This window comes from Lampetra planeri, chromosome 3 (genome assembly GCF_965212315.1).
Source record: "Lampetra planeri chromosome 3, kcLamPlan1.2.h2, whole genome shotgun sequence".
NCBI classification, from domain to species: Eukaryota; Metazoa; Chordata; class Hyperoartia; order Petromyzontiformes; family Petromyzontidae; genus Lampetra; species Lampetra planeri.
In genome coordinates, this window is record NC_136109.1 from 23,898,990 (window position 1) to 23,926,025 (window position 27,036).

At 44.0% G+C, this 27,036-nt stretch overlaps 1 protein-coding gene across 1 annotated transcript; it reads right to left on the reverse strand.

The window, feature by feature from the left end:
* Positions 1 to 455: 455 nt before the first annotated feature.
* KATNAL2 (katanin catalytic subunit A1 like 2) lies at positions 456 to 25,287 on the reverse strand. The gene is made up of 17 exons (XM_078624346.1): positions 25,224 to 25,287; positions 20,507 to 20,657; positions 18,118 to 18,188; positions 16,787 to 16,953; positions 15,923 to 15,968; positions 13,972 to 14,080; positions 11,578 to 11,676; positions 10,124 to 10,222; positions 9,400 to 9,477; positions 7,975 to 8,073; positions 6,499 to 6,562; positions 5,373 to 5,491; positions 5,138 to 5,232; positions 3,601 to 3,711; positions 2,846 to 3,008; positions 2,397 to 2,499; positions 456 to 1,973 (listed from the first exon to the last, which is right to left on the reverse strand). The coding sequence occupies exons 2-17, from the start codon at positions 20,555 to 20,557 to the stop codon at positions 1,837 to 1,839; spliced, it is 1,611 nt and encodes a 536-aa protein (XP_078480472.1). The 5' UTR covers positions 20,558 to 20,657; positions 25,224 to 25,287; the 3' UTR covers positions 456 to 1,836.
* Positions 25,288 to 27,036: the final 1,749 nt, after the last annotated feature.

Genomic DNA, 27,036 nt, shown 5'->3' on the forward strand with positions numbered 1-27,036 from the left:
ACCTACGTGACTTTACCGAAAAAACCTGAGAACATTGCATTTACCCGCTATGTATGAAATGTGGGCAATTATAACTTACTGGATTACAGAACATATAGATTTGAGAATGGAAATTAGAGACATTGATGGCTAGGTGAAGTAATGGAACTTGGGCAGGAGACATTGCTATAATGGCCAATGCACGAGATTCGTGATGGAATGGCATCTGAACGAGGTAGCCCGCCTAAGAGGATGACCACCACACAGCAATGGAGCGATAAGATTTAGTTGATGTGGGCGAGTGAGACACATCATGGCATCGGAAGACTGAGGGATGGCGACAACATGGAGAGGCATTCGTGTAGCAGTGGATAGGTCATGGCTCAATAATTTGCATCACAGGTAAAAGATGTAGCTTGCAAGTAAAACAGCAAAATGACATTTTGATACACTCAAATATAATTTATTGTGTAAAAATAGCTCACGCTTCAACAATCTACAAACTCTTCATCGTCTGGGATGTGACTTCTCTCGAACGAGTGGCTTGTCGTGCCAAGCAAACATTCACGCCCGTCGTGGAGCGGTGCAAAGTCTGGATTATTGCATCACAGTTGAGCTTGTGCTTTGGGCATCCACCACATATAACTTCCTACTTTATCTACCGGTCCGTGCTTTAGAATTTGCTAACTTCCTTATGAACCTAGGGATGCCAGTACTGGATTGTACGAGGTACTGAGATAGTTTTGCCTTTGGATTTATTTTTTGTAGCGCTGTAATTCCGGGAAGAGAGACAGAGAGAGAGATTGTGAGCGTAGCTATCGTGTGTGTGGGCGGTGCCAGCGCACAGGGGCCAATGGACCGAAGAGGCCCAGGGACCGGACTAAAACGAGGAGGGAAATTATAAAGGGGGGAGGGGTGGGGGGCATTTAATTCCTTGCACCAGGACCCATGCCAATGGCGCTAGGCCACTGAGTGTAATGTCTGCAATGCACCACGTACAGCTTAATTAGGGTTTCACCCCTGAAGGGAAGGCAATGAACATGAATTGGAAAAAAGTGCAGCAACACGCAGGTAGTAAGAAGAGCTCGCTTGTGCATCATCGCTTACTAATACCAGTCATTCGCCTTACCGCTACCGATAAAGCACATTGACCCTTCTGCCACGGCAAAGGTGCACTGACGCCGAACTGTGCTTGTTATTCTGCGTCGCCTCGACGTCTTTAATTATTAATTTCAAACAAAACCTAGGCAGTGAGTCTCGCACAGCATAGCAACACCGCAAATTTCACACGTCGGTGAGCTTCGGTGGCGGCCTCGCACCCACACGCATCGCACGCACACGCGAGTTAAAGCTACCACATTTCTGGGAAGCTCATCCAGGACACGTGGTAAGCTCCCAGCTCCTACCGCTGTCAGCCCTGGCCACTCTTAACATTGCCACGCCCACTCAGTTACTAGCCCTGCTCTCACATGGTGAGTGGCTTGCTTCTTTCTGACGTCGTTGGCCCCGACTGTTCATACCTACTCCTCTGCCAATGCCCGTCAACTACTCGGGTAGCCCCACCCTTTGACCACAACTCGAGTGGAGCACGCGGCCAGAAAATGTTAAACTGGAATGAAATCCTGATTTTTGACCAATGCTTCGGGACACCGGTACAGCTTTACTAAAAACCTGGACTAACAGCCAAAGCAGGTTGTTTGGTAGCTTTACGTGAAAAGCCATCACTGGTCACAGAGGAACGTGTCCCAGGGCCTCTTCCCTTTCGTCCGATGGCAAGTGTTCTCTTTTCAGCAGAGGATGCTGTCGGTCAGAGCCGAGACCGGAGGGTGATGTCGCGGTGGCCCGGGCGTGGAGGTTTCACACGGACTCGTACTCGCGCTGCCACTCAGTGTAGCGTGCGCAGAGGGTCCGAGCGGATGGCTTGGTGTGCGCCAGCACGTCCAGCAGGTCTCCCGTGTGCAGCGTGTCCAGGCACAGCGCCGGCAGGGCTTCCTCTGGTAACGCCACCGCCATCCCGACACAGACAAAGTGCACAAGATGGAAGACAAGTGCATTGATCATTGCTTTTTTCCTGGCCTATGACCACATCGCCTGGAATGTGCCTGACTTCCATCAGATCTCAGGAGCTAAGCATAGGATGGATCCTGAATGTTGCTAGAATGGGTGACCTCCATGCACAGATTGTTATAGGCTTCGGGGCTATATGGTGGGCAGCAGAGTGCAGTGCTGCGAAATCCACTGGATCATATTTATATACTGCAACGAATATGGGACTGCCAACAACCAGTACAAATGAATAGCAAACCAGTCATTCTTACCCCCCACATCAATTAATTCACAGCTGCAACAACGGAGACTTTGACAACAGCACTCCTCCCCCGGTAACTTGAAAAGTTGGGCTCTGCTGTCTGCCTCACCTGGCCGGTGGCTTTCCAGCGCGTCGAAGATCTTGCGAACGGGCCGCATCGCCGCCTCCTTGCACACGAGCAGGATGTCCGACCCCGAGTAACCCTCTGTCGCCTGTTCGTCCATCACAGACTTCTTTCATTAACAAGAGCTTTATAGCTCATCGGGTTCCTCCAGTATAAACAAATATTCTGATTAGGAAGCCACTGGAGCTACACACTTTAAAATCTTGATTTATAACTTATTTTTTTAGAACTGCTTTTTTGTTTCGTTTGTTGTCCTTCCCGCGCACCTCGGATTAGCTATGTACGGTGCGAAAGAAGTTCAACATGCATACATACACGTCCTCACCGTCCGCGGTGACACCTGATACATTCTTCGCTAAACATATTCAAGGTCACCGACCCAGACAGACCCGGCTGTCGACCCCCGCAGCCGGCCGGTTGCGGTGCGTCCTTGCCTGAGCCAGCTGCTCATAGTCCAGCTCCGTGCGGATCTCCAGCCCCGTGCCGGAGTTGACGGGTGGAAGGTGGTGCAAGATCATGGCACGCCGGGCCGCCGCGCTGGGCAGGTCCACGAGGATTCGCTTCTCCAGCCGCCGCAGCATGGCGTGGTCCAGCTCCCTACGGACACAAAGGCAACGATTCTCCTGGGTAGTCTGTTACAGGCTGCTGAGGCAAGTGCTGTTAGTTAAAACCCTATTGAGGCCGGAGCAGCAAACAAGAGCAGGGTGGTGTGGGTAACACCATGCCTGAATGCCTCCGTCTTTCCAGTGCTGATTTAAGGCTGAGTCGATCTAGAGGAGGCCTCGGACTGGTTTAGATATCGTTCTCCAGCGATGTTAACCATGGCTGAGAATTGAACTCAGGTGGCCGAATGCGTAACACAGTGTGCTAAGCACTGCACCACTAATCCCCACAACACCCAATCGGCCCACACCGAGACACAGTACTAACCTTCACCGCCTTGTGCACAAGCTTTGAATCTACAAAATTAGTATTGTTCCCGAAAATGTATTCCACGGTGTTATCGGTATCATGATGGAGACACAGAAGTGCCCATTCAAGAGTCTTGCCGTGCGGTGCATTAACCCTGTGATAGAGAATGGCCCGAGGGATGTGATGGAACCATTTGTGAGATCCCTATCCACGCGAGAGGCACACTTCTCAACACGCCTTACTATACAGAGATCAGCCGTGCCCGCCGCAGGCTTACCAGGGCAGGTTTGATGCCGCCAACACAAACACAAGGTCGTCGGAGCGTGCCAGGCCGTCCATCTGAACGAGCAGCTCTGTTTTCATGCGACGGCTGCCCTCGTGTTCGCCACTGTGCGCTCACAAAACACGTGGCCGTACCGTGGTCTCGCTGCCTTTTGGGGCCCCTACGGTAAATGTAATTGTTGAACCTTTACAACTTTTTTTTAATTCATGTTAGGCCCTATAACATGAAACTTTTGGATGAAGGCCTTCCCACACCTTTCGGTCATGCGTGCTGTTGACCAGTACGGGCTGGTGACAGGCAGGTGCTCATGACCAGTTCAACTACCACTCAACATTACCCAGCAGGGGATGGACGTAGCGCATTGCGTTCACCGCTGTGGCACTGCTGCACCCCATTCACTTTGTAGGTTATATTTGACTCACTGTAAAACCTGATTACGTTCGATGGACATTACGTCAGACAGATGAATATAGTCACCACCGGGCATGGCTTTAACTGGGCTGTGTTGCATAATTAGTGGATGTACTGCACGCCCGAAGCGTAACTTGGGTGTGGTGGATTCTGCACAGATGTCGCCATCGCATGTTCAAAACATCCACCTGCATGTCAATGAGGTGCCTGTAGAGGGCAGTATAGCAAGGTTTTCTACAACAGACACTCTAGCTTTCCTCCCCGTACAAAAATGCTCAGGTAAATGGCCAAATATCCGGAACACTTGTGAAAATAGTTCTTAAGACTCGGGCGTAATTTTAGAAATAAAACATCCTTATGCCATGAGGTCAGATTGGGGAGGTGTTCATCCAGCAGTGGAAAGATAGTGATTAGTGACGATCCTATTTATTTGGTTAATTTAAAATTCATTGCTGAACTATGAAAGTAATTTCTTAATCGCCAGACTTGGTGGCATATGCCTGTAATCCAAGCAGGGTTGGTGGACCACGTATATACATAATCGCGTGAGACACACAGTTTACCAGGGTTATGATGTGGCCTGTACATTGCAGTAAAGGTAGTGGGTTGTTGGACGTTTTGGATTGTCTTCAGGCAATCATGTTTCCTCCTGCATACTAAAATACTCAAAGAGAAAATGACAAAATATCCCAAGCCAATCCCTTGCAAAAAAAAAGTCTGAGACTCAGTGAAGCTTTTCTTTAAATAAATAACTAAACGACTTTGTTTAAAGAGGCAATGCCCCATTGAGCTACACCATCTTATCAGCAGAAATGCTTTCTGCCTATCACTGAATTTATTTACAGAGCACTTTGTAACTCGCATTCCAATAGCTACCAGAGACATACTGGTTAGTGGATGCAAATGGCACACAGAGTGCAGCCTTAAACCTATCGCGTGGTCAGGGTCACTTAAGGGATTGTTAAAGGCCTGCGGGCAAAAATCCCATTGAGGCCCCCTTGGCCTTTTCTAAGGCCCACTCAGATCTGAGGCCTGGGGAAAACTGTTCCACCTGTCCCCTCCCCCACCACCATCCCCTCTGCGTCCGCGAGAGTGGCGTTGGCAAGGGCAATTATCTCACCCAGCGCCGCCAGCACCACGTTGCCCCATGACCGACTCCAGCTCGTCCAGGAAAATCGTAGACGGCGCATGGTACCGAGCCAGCTCGAATAGCACCTGCGGCACAGGGAGAGAGAATCCAAGCTGATCTAACTATTAGCATGGTTGGCTACGTACGGTGGGAAAGAAGTTCAAGTTCAACGTGCTCGCCGTGGCCCCGGGGAAATAGAAGTGATGGTCACTGCCGGCAATGGCACCTTGACGAGTTTCTCCGAGTCTCCCCGCCACTTGCTGACTATGCTGGAGGCGGAGATGTTGAAGAAGGTCGTCTTGCACTCAGTGGCCACCGCTTTGGCCAGCATTGTCTTGCCGGTGCCTGTTGGAAGAAGGAAGGCAAACACTGGGGCACTCGGACAAAGCTAAAGATGTAGGAGTCAGGGTTGTAAAATCGCTTGGTCTGTAACATGGCTATTGAGATTAATGTTATTGCGAGTCAATTGTATGCAAGTGGCTGCCAGCCCACTTACTTGTGTCACCTGCTATGACATATGGATCAGGAGCATAGACATTGACAAATACAATTGAACAAAAGCTGAAAAGTGTGCAAAGTAGCACGAAAAGGATGCATGCTTCAAAACACGGGAAGAGGAACACATGGATGAGTAAACGTATGGACTAGTAAACATACACTGTGTATCATAGTGGGCAGGGTCATATTATCCAGTAGGCACAGTAGGCACTGTGCCTAGGGCCTACAAAAACTAAACGGCCTACGAAAATAAATGTACCATGTTGTTTTTTGTATGATAAAAATGTAACCAAGATATCTTCTTGAATAAATATATTTACATAGCAAGGATAGGCACAGTGCGGCAGAGTCATGTAATGTTTTTTTTTTTATATAAGGTGATAGGAATTAACAGCGGAGATTAACTTTTCGAGACTTTTTCATTATAAAATTAGCAGTAACATCTTCAAATGGTGTTGATCGCACAATGTCATTCTCAACAGAGAGTAGTGCAAGGGGGAAACGAGCATTGTTGTCCTACACGTGAAGCAAGCGAGTGACAGCGGCAGTAATAACATGGGTAGAAAGTGATCACTTAGAGCAGGGGTCGGCAACCTACGGCTCCGGAGCCGCATGCGGCTCTTTACGGGCTGCTTCTTGACGATATGTACGTATGTACATAGATGCAGTGCGGCTCTTGAAATACTGAATTTTGTACCGAATTGGAAAGAAATGGCTCTTCTTGTTATTTTGGTTGCCGACCCCTGACTTAGAGCCTACAAGAACCTTAATCCGGCCCTGATAGTGGGAAATAGCAAGTGAGTATCGTGACATGGCTTCTGCGAAGGTTTCTGTGCGATGCGGTGAGTATCTACCTGGTGGCCCATATAGCAGGAGGCCTTTCCATGGTGAGAGAATGCCGGTGAAAAGCTGCGGATACTAAAAACCGTGATGCGATAAAGACAAAGGGCACAGTGGTTAGCGCACTGTGCTATAAACCCAGATACCCTGAGCTCGATACCTGTCCTTGGTTAATGTCAGTGGGGAGTGATATCTGAACAGGTCCTGCTTCAACAACCATGACTGACACAATGGGGAGGCCTTCACCTAGAAAAACAATATTTACCAGCTAAGGCCCACTGAGATATTTAGCTCTTTATCAGAAGCGACCTGGCCACAAGTGATAGCTCAACGAAGTGGCTTATCGCGTGGAAATTATCGCAGCCAAATGCTCTAAATGCATTTTGATTCTAAATATGGATGGAAAAACCGGAGGACCCGAAAAAAAAATCCATGCGACCATGGGGAGAACATACAAACTAAATATACAGCAGGCGTCAGGGTTGGGAAAGAACCCACGACCTCCTGTATACCAGACGAAGTAGTTAACATCTCGCCACCCAGCAGGGGATTGACAAAGGGATGTGAATTATTATTATTATTGTTGTGATTTTTTTTTATTGCAAAATAACAAAACTCACTGTGGCACGAACTTCAGAATGATATTTGCTTGATGGCAAAGGTGGGCATATCACTAAATATAGTCTGTTCTTCCCTCTGTGACTTCTACTTCCAAAGCTGATGAGTTACAAAATCTTTTTTTGTATTTATTTTATTTTACTTTCTACGTGACTTTACCGAAAAAACCTAAGAAGAAGATTACAAAATCTCCATTGCTGCTTTTAAGACATTCAAGGTCTTGCCACGCACTTCTCACCCTGACGTCATCTCTCCTGACTGGTCTTCATGCGTGATCATGCCCACTCTTAATACCACATTTCTATTCTCAGGGTAGTCACCCCTTCTTTTTTGCTGTTCCCCATGTGTGTCCACATCACTAAATCCCACCTCAGGTTCAAGTCCACAACGTGTAGGGTTAATCATTCACCACTCCCTTTATACGGCATGTACGAATGCCCCTTGTCTATAGCAACTGTATCCTCATGCTAATTAACATTACATTGATTAATGTAATGGTATTGTATTCATGGATACTCGATTTGTTCTTCCTTGACTATAAATGCCCATGATTGGCCCTTATCATGCACCAACGTTCAATAGCCATCCAGATAGTCATAAACCAACTTCAGATAGTCATGTGTACAGGGTATTTACTTTTAAACTGAAAATGGTATGCTATCATCACTCTTCGCACTGCTGAAGGCCTAACAAATATAATACGTTGGTGTTTATATATAGCTTCATTTGTGCCACTGCATCACGCAAGGATGCGCAATATGAAAATACTGTACGCAGCGCATATATTGCGATGTTTTCAGCCAATTAATGAGTGTTTATCCTGACACATTCTCCATCCTTACAACAAGTAGGCTTTACATGAATAGCGTTACCTTAATTGGATAGACAACAGCTTCTTTTACCAGACGCTTGGCTGCATCAAGGCCGATGATGTCATCCCACCTAACGTTGGGATTTTGCAGATAAATATCCTGGAAAATTGACGAACGAAAAAAGTTAAATCCACAATCATTATCTGCCAGCCTTAACGGTTTAAATGATTACGGGTCGCTGGTACACAACATCTTGGGGTGGTTTCTATATTCTGGCAGTAAAAGTGACACTTGCAACTTTACTGTTTGTTGGTACAACACGTTCAGCGTAAGTGGTAGACAGTGTTCCAAAGGGGGTCACTAATGTTCAACTGGATAAATGGCTCGGATAAGGCCCCTCGGAATGCCCACGCAGGCAGCTGTTCACGTGTCCCCACACGCAAGCAGGCATTCCGGTGCACAACGTGCAGTGTGACACGTCTGTGCATGTCACACTGCAGCGCATATTTATTGTGCCCTTATCAGATTCTCGTACATAACTTGGAAGAAAAAACATTTGATTCTAAAACATGAATTGTGTGGTTGGAACGATTGTCACTGCACCACTTTTTTAGTCGGGGGCTCAAAGCCACTTTTTACACAACCCCCCTCTCCAAAGACAAAGATCCCCCGTATAGCCTCTACCAGATTGTTGGGGCAAGTGCTGTTAGCGATCACCTATGAAGGCGAGCACGGCACACAAGGGGTTGGGTGGCCAGTACCACGCCCGGCCGCCTTTGTATCCCTAGTGCCGATGTTTACACACAGCACCAGGTATTCATTTGAGACTGAGTCGACCTAGGGGAAGCCCAGGATCGCACATACGCATAGCAGCATGCCATACTTCACCCACAAGCACAGCCGCATCCCGCACCCCCCACTCAAACGACATCGCTAACCTACATCACGCACGCAAGCACGCCAATACGCGCATACCTCCAATTAGCACGGTTGGCTACGTACGGTGGGGAAAAAGTTCAACATACAACATACATACCTGCTAAAATAGAGTCTAAACTCTTGAGACCGATTTAGTCTTTGACGAACTTGTTATTGTATCCTGACTTAAAGCTTTCGTGACTGCAGGAATTCATACTCTTTGGGTCTTTTGGTAAAGTCAAATATATAATACACTGCATCACCTCTAAAGGAATCACCCGAAATGTGCATTAGCTCATTAGTTTTCAGAAGCTAAGCATTATTATAAATACCTTTTTTTAGGTTGTTGTCCTTCCCCCGCACCTACGATTAGCACGGTTGGCTACGTACGGTGCGGAAGAAGTTCAAAATACCATACACACTTACACCAGCGACCCACACTTCTCCCACAAGCACCAAGGCAGTCCATAGTCTTGACAAAAGCCTGCTTACTGGCACAAACGAGTAAACAAATCGGCGAGCAAACAGAAGAGTGGCCGGCACTGTGTGTGCTGGGTATTTACGTACTCTGCTGATAATGGAGGCCAGCTCCCTCATTTCTCCTGTCATCCCCGCAAACGCACCGAGCGGCTTCAGCAGACGATCCTGCGACGACAACGACAGTGGCGACGTCTGTCATGGACTTGCTGTAGTGCGCCTGTCGCACGAGTGTGAGTGTATGTGATAACATATGTTTTGTATGGATATCTGAACCAGTTCTGGGCTTTTTCTCGGTCCACTCAGCATTAAACGAGCACCTGGTGCAGCGTATAAACATGAGCACCGACGAGACAAATGCTGCTGAGCACAGGGCATCGTGTGCGGTCCAGTCTTAATAAGTGCTCGCTAACAGCACTTGCCCCAACAGTCTGTAAAAGGCGAAATATACGATGTCCCTGTCTTTGTATGTCTGTGTGTGTGCCAGTGGGGAGCGATAGTGTAGCGGTTAGCGCGCTGCGCTATGAACCTGGCGACCCGGGTTCGATTCCCGCTCACGGCTAACACCAGTGACGATTATCTGAACCGGTCCTGGGTTTCCCCTAGGTCGACTCAGCTTTAAATGAGTACCTAGTGCGGTGTGTAAACATCGCCAAAGGCGGTCGGGCGTGGTGCTGGCCACCCACCCCATCGTGTACCGTTCTGGCCTTCATAGGTGCTCGCTAACAGCACTTACTTACCCCTACAGTCTGTTAAGGCTATATGGGGGATCTTTGTGTGCCAGTGTAAATGCTTCGCTCGTACATGCACACACCGTAGGGTCGGGAGAGCATCCAGTGGAGCTGGTGGTGATATCTCCCGAGGCTGCACGGATGGCATCTCCGATCATGCTTCGAAAGTCGATGATTTGACCCTGAAGTACAAAGCTCAGGATTAAAGGCGCTGTAGCATTTTTTTTTATTTCAGGTGCATTGCAGTTATTTATTTTTGTTTAGCGTTTTGTTTCGGAGATGCAAGTCCCAGTGTGAACTTACTCACAAGTGGAGGGACGTGCTGAGTATAAACATCATCAGTCGTTTATCCACTGCTAGATGAAGGACACCCCATGCCATTTCCATTACTCGTGGTCCTGTAATTTACGGCTTTAGGTGTTTGATAAGGAAACATTTGCTATACGATCCTGAAATAATCATGTTCTTTACACAGGAAAGTCTCAAGGGGTTCCAAGACTTTTCAGGACTAACCTGCATTGGGATTGTTGACCAATTCCAAGCGTGAGCATTTGGTTTGTGGGAGGAAGCTGGTGTAACCAAAGGAATACTCATCACGATACAAGTGGACAACATTCAAAGGCTCAAACTCAAAGATAAAAAAACAATTGCTGAGCTGCCATCTCCTGACAACCTCACAGCCACTTTTGGAATGTGTTAAGAATGCTGTGTGCCACACCGTGCACAAAAGAAACCATCACATTCAATTTGATTCTGCACATTTGGCTAAACTCCAGCGTTGAAAATCAGAAATATAGATTTGACTATATTCATATTATTGGATCTTTCGGTAAAGTCACGTAGATAGAAAATTATAAATAATAAAATAATGTTGAAATTTCTCATAAAATAAAAGCAAAAAACCCACGACGTTTCGATCGCAATACAAGCGGTCTTCATCAGGCAGAGAGAAAAATGGATTTTACTGTCATGAGAAAACATTACTGTCCGTGGCAGGGGGGAAAAGTGCTGCCTCCTGAGTGTGTGAGCCAGAGGTCACTTGAAGAGATCTCAAAGGGAGCCACAGTGGCGAGATGTTAACTACCTCGCTTGGTATGCAGGTCGTGGGTTCGATCCCGACCCAGACCCTGATGCCTGTATATTTGTAGTTTGCATGTTCTCTCCATGGCCGTGTGGATTTTTCTCCGGGTCCTCCGTTTTTCCCCTCCACATTTAGAAACATGCATTTAGAGTATTTGGCTCCGAGAAATTTCCACGTGATAAGTCACTTCATTGGCCTATCATTTGTGGCCAGGTCGCTTCTGAAAAAGAGCGATATAGCTCAGTGTCTTTAGCTGGAAAAATTAAAAATAGTTTAGTTTAATTTAAATCTCTAATATTCTTTTTTTACATGAGCCATTCTCTAACACAAATGATTGCACTGCTCTGCAAGACATGTGGATGGACACTCCGTCTCATGACATGACGCCAATAGCACAGTCGGTAAACATTTTGGAGAAAATGTTAACGGAGGGAAAAGAGCGCGCTGGTTCCTTACACGCCTGTGAGGAGGGGCGCTTCCTCCCATCGTCCTGCCGATCGGCGCTACATTCAACCCGAAATCCGCTTCGGCAGGAGTAGGCTGTTCAGTGGCCTCCTGCAGGAGTCAAACATAAGCAAGGACAACATAAGTGACCACAACGGCACCGGCAAAGGTTACCAAAGGTGCGCACAAAGAATTGCAGGACAGATTTTCAAAAAGGTAGTAGTTTTCACACGAAAAATCAAACGGAAAAATCACAAACGCGCGTGGATCATCTCGTGTTTTCCAACATGAGTTTGCGCTGGAAGGATTTAATTGGCGATCAAAACAGCAGAGCTTATGCCAAGCACGCAGAGAAGCAGTTAATTAGTAGCTGGCACTGAGACGATAAAGCTTTGATATCGGCTCTAGCCCCCCGGTTGGCGGGAGGGCACATGCAACCGTTTAATCAATTTGGATCATTTTCTGTCGGGCAAGTTCTTGATATTAACACAATGTCACACTAAAGTTTCATTCAAATTGGAGCATCCTTACAAGGGTTATCGCGTCTCCCCCCCCCCCCCCCCCCCATTACAGACAAATGGACTAACTGACGGAGCCAATGCACAAACAATTTTACATTAGTTGGAAAGCATTTATTTTAAATTATAGGTTTATGCTACATTTAGCGAAGAGGACTTATGACATAATGCATGTGAAGTACTTGGAATGTGATGTACCAGTTATGAAGAACATTTGGAACATTTATACAAACATCTAAAAGAAGAGTTTGATTCAGAGAAAGCCTCTATTTAAAACAGAACACCCATTGAAATAATGGGTATATTTATAAGTGACTTATTACCATATGTTCGGGCAGCTCAAAGAGGAAAAACTGTGAAATGTAAGTTGAGGATTTAATCGATTACATCCACATAATTAGCCTTGAGAATCGAGTGTGATCTGACGGTTTGCAGTCCGAATGTAAACATCTGATAACAAAAGCACAAGGCTGAGAAACACAAATGCATTTTTTCGTGTCCCTTCCATTTAACACTTAAAAAAACACATGGTTACCAGTGTGCATCAATATTTACAACGTTAGGCGTTTTGATAAGGAGACATTTGTTAAACAATCCTGCATGCTGCTTTTTCAAACTAAAAAGGCTTGGCTGCCTGCCCAAGGACATACGATGTGATAATTAAATATTTGTTGGTCATGCCTCGCCAATAATATCAGTGCGTGGAAAGCCCTTTATTTTCATTGAATTAAATGTCATGAATTCTGGAGGTATTCCCATCTTTTATTACGGTTACTGTTATAATCATCACCGTTAAAACCACCGCAGGAACCTGACACTTCGAGCACAGAGCACGCATTCATGAACACCGTTACATTTAGTCGATTCCCCACGAGAAAAAACACACAAATATCCAGCGTCGCTAGCTCCGTAAGCAGCTGGCTAGTCTTGCGGTGAGCCTTGTGGTGATTGCTCACCACTTAGCCAGTCTGCACAGCAGTACTTACGTTTTCATTTCCTCATCTGCTCAGTAATTTTTATTGAGCGTTCAAACGTAAAGCATTGCGTTTATGTGGATGTGAAAGACCTTGCGACATCACTTGCAAGAATAAGCCACTCTTTGTCATATGCGTAAATGAATATCTGGTGGCTCACCTGAGCTCTCAGTCGTGGACATTCCACATCACTATGGCAGAGATCTATTTTTTTTTTACCAAAGGACAACGAATAAGTGATCTAGCTAAAAACATGTATGGTAGGCACCTGACGCTGACCGTTTTTAGCGCATGCACAGCCTACACTGCCGCCGCTGACCGTGTGCTAATACTATTAAACCTCAATGGGCTCTCACCTAATGAAATCAGGGGCCTCCTAGTACGCTTAATGAGTGGGTGAGCCGCATCCAGGCGGAAAATGCTCTCAGGATCAAACCACCTCTACGACCCAGTTGTCCACTCTACGCCCGAACAAACGCCATTACAATTAAGCCTTTCCCGTTCCGAGACGACTGAAAGTTGCAGGGTGGGGGTCCCTCTCACCGCTGAATCTCGGAACGCGCAAGCGGTTCAGCGTGAATTTATTTAAAGGCATAGCACCGTTGTTTTTAAATACATTGTACTCCTTGTACTCACCACAGAGAACTGATGACGTACACGACCGCACTCTATGATAGCTGACACCAAACTGTGCCACACGTCCTCCTGCATGGCCTTGTGGGAGCCTCGTTACTGTACATACACAACCGCACTCTACGATAACTTGCGCCAAACTGTGCCACATGCCCTCCCACATCGCCTTGTGGGAGCCTAAAGCTCGCTGCCTTCATGTACGTCATCAGAACAGGATAGGGTTAAGCCCTGTGAAAAATGCAGCATCGTGTTGCTCGGCGTCGAGGAGAGGGTGGCCACACCTGCCGAGCACCGTCCTTTACTTGCGCTGCCTTCTTGGCTCCGTACTGGGATGGCGGGCGTTGGCTCATGCCGATCCGCGGCAGGGGCTGCGACGCATTGCTCACTGCTCTGTGTGGTGCGATCAACGAGGAGGAAAACAACCGTTAAATCGTTAAAAAAAATGTTTTACTATTTTTATTTTACCAGGTAAGGTCCGAGCTATATAGCTCTTTTTCAGAAGCGACCTGACCACAAAAGATAGCTCAACAAAGTGGCTCATCACGTGGACATTTCTAGGAGCCAAATACTCTAAAAGCACGTTTCTAAATATGGAGGGAAAAACCGGAGGACCCAGGAAAAAATTCACGCAACCACAGGGAGAACATGCAAACTTCAAATATACAGTTGCCAGAGTCGGGATCAAACCTACAACCCGCCGTATACGAGGCGAGGTAGTTAACATCTCACCACCGTGGCGAGCCCACGTTATGTGCACGGCACTTTTGGCAACCCACTGCAGGATGAGGACCTTCCCATGCCTTGCAGGTTGTGGGGGGTTATTTGACTGTACTTCATTTATTTAAATCAAATTAATGAATTCTTTTTCAGCCTTGCTTACCTTTTCTCTAGTTTACACTCATATACATAATAAAGGTTTTTGGGTTAGATCGCGTAATTTATAAATGTGTCGCAACCCTCCACCACCCGATGTTGCTGGATGTAATTACCAGCGAAACGTCGTACTCAAAAATTGTAAATGTTGTGGATTCACTCTTCAACAAACCGGTGGGCTAAAGTAGTGAACTATTTGTCTTTTGTCAATGTGACACTTTTTTGCTGATTGGCCGTGTCGGGTAGTGGAGGGTTGCGACACATTTATAAATAACACGATCTCACCCAAAAACCTTTATTATGAATAGTATTGGTCGCGGAAGCCTACGTGTTAAATTACACTCCTATAGTTTGTTTCTATTGTTTGTTGTTGTAACTTGCTGACCCACTCCTACTGGACATCTGTGAAAAATAGCGTTGTACTTCAGCACACCGGTCGGTGTGGGATGGTGAAGGCAGCGAACATACAAATAGGAACACAGACGTACAGTCGAGCAATAGATGTTGCTACCCACAACATGGCCCCCGCCGCCTTTGACACATGTTTTGTGCATGGTCGTCACCTATTAAAATCTGATTATGTTCAGACATCTGATGAGAATAGGCACATTCCAAGTGATTTTGTCATATCAAGGGAAAACATTCTAACAAATGTAAGGAAGTATAAATGAAAACGCAAGCGAAACATCATAACAAGTGGAGCACTAGAAGTCATATAGAGACACGATGCACAATTTTAAAATATATATGTACGTGCAAATAGCATAGTTTAAAAGAGATCTGACGACGTAGGCAAGTAATTCCAGTAAAAAATACTTTAAAAATCTACTTGGAATTTTTTTTTATACGTAACTATATTTTGTAAAAAAATTACAATGCTCTATTTCTTAGCAACATCACATTACCAATTACGGTCATGAATATGATACAATCAAAAGACCTTGATAAGAATTAAGATACAATAGAGCAATTAATCAAACAAATATATTCAACCCCATTATGATTATAACCTACAGATTTCTGTTTTAAATTTTCGGTGTTTCTCGAGAATGTGTAAGATTTTTACAACTCATCCTTTGTGAACCACTATTGTGCTCGCAGACTCACAAACGCGCAGAGCTTCCCGTTGGGTTGCGTTAAACGCAATAATTGGCGCGCTCGCGAGCATCCGCGGCCTCGATACCGCCATCACAAATGGACGGCGTAGGCACACCGTGCTCGGAGTGCCACGGAAGATGAATTTTCCTAGCGGTCGCGTGGCCTCGGAAAATAAATCAACCGAGTGCTAACCACGCGCGGTGCAGGTTGCCGCCATTGCGTCGCCTCTGCCGACCTCGTGTGAATAGCGGCAGAAATTACCTTCTCAGCTTGCCTCCGGATTTCAAAGGAAATCTGCAGTTTTCCGCTGTGATCGAAAAAGAAAATACATAAAAGGTGTAAAAAAAATGTAAGGAGCTGCATTGATGGTCATTAACACCGCCTTATATCAGAAAAGTATATAATTGGCTGAATATTTGGGCAATAGCCCTTTTTTGAAGCAATGTTAATGAGTGTGGTAATTTTTTATTACGTCAAAGTATTAATTATCTCATTTTAAAAACGTGCAACTTATTACCCGTTGGCATACCACGGCAAGGGCAGCAGAGTCAAGGATACAATTGGAAACGTAAAAAAGAATGGGAAAGAGAAGAGAGAAGAGAAAGAATGGAAAATAAGAGGAAACGGATGGAAAGGAGTGGAAAAACTGGAAGAAGGGTAATGACAGATGAAGATCGGGAGGAAGAAGCGATATAAGGGCCTGGACATTGCAGGGAGCAGCATGTGCCTTACAGGAGGCGGGGAGAAGGGAGGCATTTGGAGTGGGGGTTGCCACACACAAGCAATTTTATTCATGGGAGGCTTAAACTGATTTAGATATATAGATGTATAAAAGACATACTCTTAGGTTTTTTCAGTAAAGTCACGTAGGCAAAAATAAATACTAAAAATAATATTAATAATAATATAATAATATTATTAGAAATAAATAATACTATATTCATAATATTTTTAGAAATAATAATATTATATTATTTCTATAATTTGTATTATTTATTTTTACCTACGTGACTTTACCGAAAAAACCTAAGAGTATGAATCCTTGCAGTCACGGAAGCTTGAAATCTAGAATGTATAAAAGACAGCTGTGAATGAACACAGCAGAGTCTGTATTTTACGACTTACTGTTCTCTCCCAGCTTTTTGGTTATTTTGGGATATTTTTGGAACTTGACGTAGTAGTATGACTCGTACTCCATCATGATGGTCTCCAGGTCCACGTTGTCGCACACTTCGTAGCGCCGCAAGCTTGTGTTCGTTTCTTGTTCCAAGGCGCTAGCGGTGCTCATGTATCTAGGAAACAGAGCTTGGTATTGGCGTAAGTGTGAAATATCCTGCGAAGTGATGTATTCATTTCCATAATGTGCCATTCGTAAATCTTTCAATTCGCACATCCGATGAACGCCAATGTAAATAAGATGGGATGTCCCAAAGTAGCGGAAAATTTCTAAATAACAGCAGAGTACAATTTGAACACTAAATACCTCTGGTAATCACAGTATTGCTTCAATTTATTCAGACATTTTACTTTCAAAGAGTACTATTTTATATTGCAGAACATGCGGATGAACACCATAACTATAGTTGATGTGTTAATAAAGTGGATACACAATACACACTTGGTTAAGGACATTGCTTCAGGTGCAGGCATTTCAGAAACACTTTTTAAAGGTGTATTGATTAATGGTTGACATTGATTCAATTCACTTAGAGACATGCAGACTTGCTGCGGTTTGCTGGTGAGGTTAAGCGAACGGCAAACGCCAAACACAAGAGACAACCATTGGAACCTCCTTTGCCAGTAGCAAAATATGATCATTGGTTTTGTACCCTTTTATCTGGCAACAAAACTGACGCCTTTTGGCGTCATCTGGTCCAACACCATGTGAGATGAGGCTCTAAGAAAGCTGTCTCGGGTGTGGACCAATCAATTTCAAGGACAGTGCATACATTATCAGAGTTGTGTTTTTTATTTGCATTCCGACCGCAGGTATTGTGGTCAATACAAACATGACTCCTTGTAAAAAAGTTGTCAGTTTTGTTGCCAGATAGAAGGGTAAAAAAACAATTATCACGAGACCATTTAATATCACAAGTCGAACCGTTTTTGTAGCATAACGCCACTCGTTTATTGACAGTGTCTCTATGCTTCAATCGTAGTCAAACTATATTGCGTAACACAATATAGCTTTTGTCGGGACGGTATTTCAATTTCTAAGATATATATTTATTTAACAATCTCACTGACACACTACAGTACAGTTGCACTGTACGAGTCACTGATCTGAAATCCAGATATCCGTGCAACCACTTCACAATGACAAGCCTGGACATGGGCAGTCACTTTTCAGATGAATCTGGCTTTTGTAAATGTCTCCACTTCGGGGCCGATTCAATTACTGGTCAACGATTGTTTTCCTGACAACATGCGTATCTCTCGAAATGGCGTTTGCTCACCCGCTGTCCGTCAAGTAGTGCAAAATGAGGACCAGCAGATTTTTTCGGCGAGCTTCTGTCCTGAGCTCATCCTGTGGGAAAAAAACAGAAGGCCCCATTGCATTAAAATGACAGTAACGTCGTTAATATTACCCAGGAAATTCTCACCGTATCAACGCTCTTTTGAGGAGGGTTTGCGATGTTTGATCAATTTCGTGAGCATTTCAGAATCAGAATATTTTTGTTATACTGGAGGAATCCGATGAGCCATGAAGCTCTTTTTTTACAGATGTCCAGTCGAGGCGAGTCACAACGTTACAACAACAAACAATACAAAAACACGAGAGGAATTTCAGAGTATAGGAAAGATAAACAAATCACTTACAAAAAGAAACAAGTAAAACTAAACATTGTTTTTCTTACCAGGTAAAGCCCACTGAGCTATTTACTTATTTTCATAAGCGACCTGGCCACAAATGGTAGCTCAACAAAGTGGCTCATCATGTGGAAATTTATAGCGGCAAAATAAGCTATTTAATTTCATTTGGGAGGAAACCCACTTACACTGCTATCTCCAGAACACCTCTCAGACCCACATCTACAACACTTGGTAACCTCTGGTGGCCGAAGTACTATCAAGGCTCATACCTGCTTAGTTCTCGAGAACTGACACGATCGGTTCATTTTATGGTGGTTTGATCGCAGACATTAGTGCTGGCGCGTTTTTATGTCAGATTATTCAATGTATTGGAGATATTCCTCAACATATCAGTCAATTCTCTTTTTACAACTTGGGTTTAAAGAAAGTAGTTTACAGCATCAAAAAGCATTGATAAAAGTGCAAAGCAAATATAACAATTAGGGGTATAATAATACACCCCCACCCCCAAAGCGACCGATGAATCGTCACGATTCTTGGCTGTAATTAGATGAAAGAATGTATTTTTTTTCATTGCAGACCCGAATGGCTGCAGGGGTCCTATTGCTCTATTAAAGACAACATATACAAATTGAAACATCAATTCCAACACACATTATTGTATGCATGTATTATGAACTTCAGAAGTGATATTAATCGATGGATCAATCCATTATGTGTATATACACAAAAAAATCGTTATTGGGATGTTTCTGTGTTTCCTGAAAAGCTAAGCATATTTGAGCCCGAATGAATAGTGATTGGATGAGTGATCACCATGCACACAAAGATTGTCAAAGGGCTGTGTTCCTATGTGGTGTGCAGTAAAGGGTAGTGCAAAAACATTAATTGTTGTACTGTACTTCTATGCTTCCAAATCTATGCTTTCCACCTTCAATCCGCATTGACCAGAGGTAGTGATGTACAGTCAAACAATCCCCATGACATGTACGGGTGTAAAGAGGCCCCCATCTAGCAGTGGATTGACTAAAAGGGTGCATATATTTAAGGAGAGCAAGAAAATGTGAATTTATCTCATTTGTCTTCGCGCATGCCACAATGAGTTTTAAAAATATGTTTAGGAGGTGGCAATACTGTGACATTTGCCTAATTGTATTCATATACTGATTCGATGTAATCGGTTGTTAGGACTTAGGGAGAGTCTATTATGACAATAAGCCACATTCTATGGAGTAAACGCAAGGAATTCAAATTACAAGGGCTATTTTCAACACTGCACTCACACATACTCAAGTAACAATACAGTGCAAAAACACACCATCCAAACTTACACACCACAAGCTTTATTACAAAACTGTATTATGATAATGCTTTAACGCTCTTAAACATACTCAAATAAAACAACACGCAATTTATGTTATGATGTACAGTGTAATGGTTCACATTTGAATACATAATTTGGTTAGCTACTTCAGCATCTGGTGTTATTCGTTTCTACATTTACATCAAGATTTGATATAGATGTCATCTGTGAAATGAAATTATATGGAGGAAATATATGGGTGATATATGAGAGCAGATGTACTGCATTTCAATTGTGCGTTGTTCCAAAATTCTTTATTTAAACAGCAAATTGGAAATCATCACATGGACTGTGACGGGCATACTAATAAGGTAAGCACTGTCTCAGGCCAAACTGGATGGGCAGATTAAAGGAAGACATGAACCAAAAAGACACGTAGCGCTTATTTCATAATCTTCTATGCTATATATGTTTTCGCTTTGAATTCCACACTGTCCAACAAAAGTTTTCAGCTTTCTTCATGAGATAACAGACTTTAAAATCACGGTCAGGGGTACTCTCACTGCGTCAATTATGTATCTAACTGTATGGGAGCAGCATCACATTGATATCATGAGAGTGCCATCATGAGACGCTTAGCTGTAACTTAAACATTGTGTCTAATAGCCGATGGATTAATATCTAAAGATGATAGTTATTTTTTCATGTCTTCCAATATTGACACTTACAGCCTCCCTGACTTGGTTGGCAGTCTTGATGGCCTGGTAGGACATCTCCATGGTTGCAGAGTCCAGAGCCTCGCCAGGTCTGCCTCTCAAAGCTCCGCAAGGGGTCAACCTTTCACATGGGCTCTATCAGGTAGAACTGACAGAGAAGTGTCTGGCAAGGGAAGAGAGCACATGCATTTCAGATAGGGTATTTAAGAACGATTGATGTGCCCTAATTTAACCAAATGAGAGCCCAATGAGATCCACTGTTTTGCAGGGGCATTCCTGAACACGTTAAATAGGAGCAGTTGTCATTAATTACAATTTTATTGCAGGGAATTATTTTGGTTTTGACAGTAGGAAAAAAAGCCTCTTCTCAAAAATTATTGCCACGTGGTATGTAGTGTCCAATTCATAGCAGAAGGGATGTCTTGGTATTTACCATCTACCACAATATTTCCCTTACAATCTTCAATATTGCTGTATGGACTGACTCCTGCCTATCCCTCTCCTCTCCTCTCACTCTACTGCTTTGCTCTTCCCTCCAACTAATAAGGCCTTCTCTCATAACCTTCTATCAACCTCCGCTCAATGTGAAGTCAATCCTTCTCTGGCGGTGCCCCCGTATTCTGGAATTCCCTCCGCTAGCAAAACATAATGTGCTGTCAAATCTCTACTTAATTATATGTTCAAGTTTTCCTCTTCTGCTTATGACTGACTTTTTCCTATGTATGAAATGTCTACATGCACACATACTTAAAAAAAATACAAACCTCCCTGTTCCAGTATTTCCCCTGATGTACAAATCACAACACATTGTACAAATGCGGACACATTTTAATGCTATAAAAATGCAAATGTTGTATTTTAAGTTGGCGTGGATGCAGGAATTGAACTTACCAAGTGACAGTTGTGCATCTGAACTATTTGCACAAGCAATTACAACACCTGCCAACTCTTAGCAACAAGAGTAAGGTAATACTCCTTTGAGAGTTAGTACAGTCTGACTATATCTGCCATCCTTCTGGGACACAATTAGTGTAACATCATTTTCAGATATGGCATGGTTGATTGTACATCCATCACCCTGTTGGGATATAATTAGAGATGACACTCCTTTTAAGCGAGGATGATTCTCCTGTGTGTGTCTCTTAATTTGTAAACTGTCTGTGATTTTATTCATAGCCCTGTCTATTTTGCTTTGATTTGATTTCAGTTATTGCTGCTGCAGAGCCCAGCAATTAGCTTACACTGCTATGTGGCAGGTTGTAAGTGTTCAGTTTTTAAAACGCCAAATGGACTCAGCAAATTATTACACAATAATGCCAGAATCAGCTATAAACGTGGATATTTAACATCCTGTGGCATCAGTAATAGCAGATACTTTGTCCAGCAAATCGGTGCTGTGGTGAGCAGAGTGTTTAACTCACAATCAGAAGGTTGTATGTTCAAAAACCCTGTCAGGGGTCAATTCAGCCAACCATCATCATCATCTCTCTGGGGTCAATATATCAGTTTCCAATTGTTGATAAGTCAACATTTATCATCAAATGAAGTGACTAGTGGCCCTCACCGTTGGAGATTAACTTTTCCCAATTGTTACTTTGGCTTTGACTTGACTTTGACTTTCAAGACAGCCATATTCATATAATAACTATGTTAATTCTAGATTTGAAGCTTTCGTTACTGCAAGGATTCATACTCTTAGGTTTTTTCGGTGAAGTCACGTAGGTAAAAAATAAAATAAAAAATTACTAAAAGTAATAATAGAAATAAAATAATAAATCACGACGTTTCGGAGGCAACACAAGTCTCCGTCATCAGGTGGGACCGTCACAGCTAGATTTGCTGTATCAAGTGAAAAAAAAAACAATATGTTAACAGATATTTTTTGTGTCACTCCAGTTGGTGATGAAGGTCTCCCAAGGCAATGTCCGTCGCGGGGGTTGTTGGACAATACTACACCATGTTTGTCATTGCACTTCGTTGAAGGGCATCATTCGCCACTGATGTTAGCTGTGGCTGGGTATCGAACTCAGGTCGCCAGGTGCATAGCTTTAGTGAAGTGGTTCTTAACCTGGGATGCACGCACCTCCTGGGGGTTACGAGATGCCCGTTCTGGGGGGTGCGAGACATGCTAGATTTTTTTTGAAGGTAAATCATCGACATACAAATTGAACACGGGCACGTAAGTACAACTACTTTGTTTCATCAAACCTATTGACATAAAACATTTTTACGATTGAGAACCAAAGGGGTGCAAGGCTGCAGTAAAGGTTCAGAACCACTGCTTTAGTGTGCTAACTGTTGTGCCAACACCTCACCCCCATATCCATATACCAGAGGTGTGGACTCGAGTCATGTGACTTGGACTCGAGTCAGACTCGAGTCATGAATTTGATGACTTGCGACTCGACTTGGACTTGCATAACAATGACTTTGTCCCACCTATGAGATGTGGACTCGAGTCATGTGACTTGGACTCGAGTCAGACTCGAGTCATGAATTTGATGACTTGCGACTCGACTTGGACTTGCATAACAATGACTTTGTCCCACCTCTGCCATATACCGTACAATATCTTCACCATGCCAAGAAAAGTTCTTAATATGTTTACGGGGATGATGGGTTCTGTACTGAGCTAATGCGCAACCGTTCGAATAATGCCAAACTGCTGCATGGCAATACATTGTGCAGATTATTATTCTAAAACTGCTTTTCACCTGCTCTTGTCGCCGTGTGCATACCAGGTGCTCGACATTTGGTGTTTGATAATCCACTCCAGATAGCAGTGGAGCGTCAATTGCAAACACAGCTGTATACAAACCCTTCAGCTCCACATCACCTGTGTGCCCCACCAGGCGCTTTGATAAAAGTGCAAAGAAACATTGCTGGTGCCAAGATGTGCATACGCGTACATGAAACAATATAGATTTTTAGATACTATAACCAATAATATTGTGCTTACAATGTTAGCATTTCAAGAATAGCTTATTTTTAAACATATTTCCAGCGCATATGCTCGCTTGAGGAAATAGTTGGGAGTTTAACAATTCCCAATAACAACATTTCAGTGTTAAATTAATTTGCACAACACATCTGTGCCCTCTGCAATTAATCCTCGGATTACAACCTAAGGGGTTCTCTTCGTCGGAACTAACAAAGGAGTGACAACCAAAGGAATATGACCGCCACGGAGGAGGAGAGATGAAACAAGCCGGTGGATGTGTGTGCTTGATGGATTGTTGCATCAAGGGGAGCAGTAGCGTTCTCACGCTGCCCTACGAACCGCCAATACCAACACCAGTGACGATGATTTGAACATGGTCCTGGGCCTCGCCTTGGTCGACTCAGCCTTAAACGACTACCTGGTGCGACGTGTAAACATCGTCACTGGGGAGACAGAGGCGGGTGGGTGCTGGCCACCCACCCCCTCGTGTGGGTGCTACTCGCGAACAGCACTTGCCCCAACAGTCTGTTAAGGCTATACGGGGGATTTTAGTTTTTTTGATGGATTGTTGCAGGGTTGGACAGCCTCTCTCCTGACTCATGGCCAAAGAGGACTTTTAAATGCCTTCGGCGGGCCATTCGAAAAAACACACCTCTGTCCTTTTTGTAACAGCAAATAGCTCTCTTGCTGCGATAGCAGTGACTGAAAGTGAGAACGTTGCTACAGCCAGGTATACAATCTTCCCTCTAGTACCCCATTAGTGTGGCTGAGATACGGATAGATATCGTGCACGGGTCTCAGGTATTTAATGAAGTCGCGGCCCATACATTTTCCACTGTAGTTTTTAAATTTGCAAACCTTAAACTCATCTGACACACGTGCAATTTGCAGTGCTGCCGCTCTGGTGATATAATTGCGTTTTACTGAACAATCACAAGCTATAGCACATCCACAATAATGCGTAACATTGTCATAGTTACACGTTTGAGAAGCTGTAAGAGTTTTTGGTTAGTGTAATCCATACAGTTCAAGACTATTGTCGTTATAATTACACACTCATTGCACTGCTGAGCCGTATTAACTTCCATTGAAAGTCTTCCGAGTAAACAGCAATTATAACTTACAACTAACGTGCAGTATACTCTTGGTTCTTTCGGTAAAGTCACGTAGAAGGGAAATAATAAAATAATATTTTATATGAATCCCTGCAGACACGAAAGCTTTAAATCAAAATTTAACGTGCAGTAGTTTCACCGACATTTGCAAGTAGTAATAATGCAAACAGTAATATAATCCACTGCTGATACACAGTCTACTACTACCCACGCCGTATCGATCATAGGGGTTGAACTATTGATCAAGCACGAGTTGGTAACCGGTTAAAGTTGCCCCATGACTCATTCACAGATCAATTGCCACCGATGTAGCCGTGAATTGAACTCGGCCTGCCCAGGTTCCATAGCGCAGTGAGGCGAACCACTGCGCCACCCCTCCGCTTCCTTTTTAAACATGCCCGGTGTTTAATATTTAGTCGATTAGCATTTTACTCCGCCGTTAATTAAGTTGCATCCATTCATCTCCTGCGAATGGGACACGTGGGGGGCACATGCAGAGGTAGCAGTCGGCGGCCGCGCGTCAGTAAAGTCGTTATTACTGCAAGAAGAAAGTACATTTCTCGCACATATAAATAGCCCTTTATTAATATAACTGTGTCAATTCGTAATTGTATCCCCCCCCCCACCACCAACTTAAACACGAACGTAATTTAGAGCACGAACTGTACCGTACACCAAGAGCATCCGAACCCGTCACCGTTAGCGACGCACGACGCAGCTGCCATGGCAACCCTGCGCGATGATGTCACCGCAACAGACCGCGCGGTGTGGCGTGATGACGTCACACCGCGACGAACCGACACGGCGGATGCGCGGTGACGTCATGGCGCGCGACGTTGCGCGGGCTGCCCCCGCCTTGTGACGTCATCACGTATTGCGAGCTTTAAGGAAGCGTGTGAAGGGCCGTTGCCCGAAACGTCGCCGATTATATTCTTTTGTTTCCTACTTCTTTTAAAGCCACAGTGTTGTTGATGAATGTGTTGGAGTTTTGTTGTTGTTGATCGTCACCAAATAACGAAATTGCCTTCACTGGGTGCAGTGCAGGTTGTGCACGAAACGTCGTACAATGTCCGGTGGTGTTAAATTCGGTCGAGAAACTTCTTAAGCTGCCAGTAAGCTTTATTTGATCAACAGATTGGCAAGTATAAATAACAATTTAAAACGCGACAGTCTTGTCGAGTGGTTGAGGGTTAACGAGAAGGATTTTCGCACAATCTACGCGGCCTAATAAAGGAAAGCTGTGGATTTGGTAGGGTTAAGAGCCAACAGTTTATTTCTTATTAAAGTTAAAAGGAACATATATGTACAATATCTCATTTATGGTGGGAATTCCACGTTTCTATAGCGAGGACACATAAAAAAAATTGTTCGACGAACTTACGTGACTTATTTTACTCTATTTTTTTTTTAAAAACTTGACCCCAAATTTGCTACCATTATGCTAACTAACATTTACAGTAAACTTTCATAGGACGTGATTACTAATGTCATCAGCGGATCGGGATCAGAATGGTGAATGAGGTCAGCGACAGTGAAACTTTCAATAATATGCAGATATTTATTGCTACATGGATTGGAAATACAGTATAGACACTGACACAGGAAATTCAAAACGTAAAAGTACAGGGCGGTCCAGATGTCTTGTGACCCCTACTTAATTCTCTAAAACCTAATAAAAAATGTTTTAACCATAAATGAATATACAAAGGAAAACGATGTGAGTGGTCAATTAATTGGGGGTCACATGACATACGGGCCACCCTGGTACACTGCTAACACGGTTGGCTACGTACGGTGCGAAAGGAGTTCAACATGCATATTTAGGATTGCACTGAGAGACAGAATAACACAACAGCCAGAGAGCCAACACGTAAATTAGACATTGGTGATGGCCATCGATTGATGGGCCGATGGACGAGACTGGCGATGTAATGGCAACAGAAAGAAGGAACGCCCAGGAGGATGACCACCACGGCGATGGAGGGATAAAATCAGCTCATGTGCACCATCAAGATAGATTAAGGCATCTTGATATTTTTTTTTATTTAAAGCTTTCGTGACTGCAGGGATTCATATTCTTGGTTATTTCGGTAAAGTCACGTAGAAGGGATATTATAAAATAATAAAAATATAAAACAATAAAAATTCTCACGACGTTTCGACTGCAACACAAGCATTCATCATCAGGTGTGAAATCCACAGTTCAAGACTACTGTGGCTGTGGATTTCACACCTGATGATTATTGCTTGTGTTGCAGTCGAAACGTCGTGAGAACTTTTATTGTTTTATATTTGTATTATTTTATTATTCCCCTTCTACGTGACTTTACCGAAAGAACCAAGAATATGCATCTCGATATTGTGAAGGATGGCAGTGACGTGAAGGGGCCTTGATCCAGCAGTGAATCGACCGTGGCCGTTCGATTATGGTGTGAACCAGTATATTCGTAGGACGTAAGATTCCCACCCGGTTGTACATTTTAACT

Excerpts from the sequence above, each read along its gene's own strand:
- KATNAL2 (XM_078624346.1), bottom strand. The coding sequence starts at position 20,557 with ATGGAGATGTCCTACCAGGCCATCAAGACTGCCAACCAAGTCAGGGAG. Across the intron at positions 14,081-15,922 it reads TCCGGAGGCAAGCTGAGAAG|AGCAGTGAGCAATGCGTCGC; the intron begins GTAATTTCTGCC and ends CGCACCACACAG. Across the intron at positions 11,677-13,971 it reads TAAAGGACGGTGCTCGGCAG|GAGGCCACTGAACAGCCTAC; the intron begins GTGTGGCCACCC and ends TGACTCCTGCAG.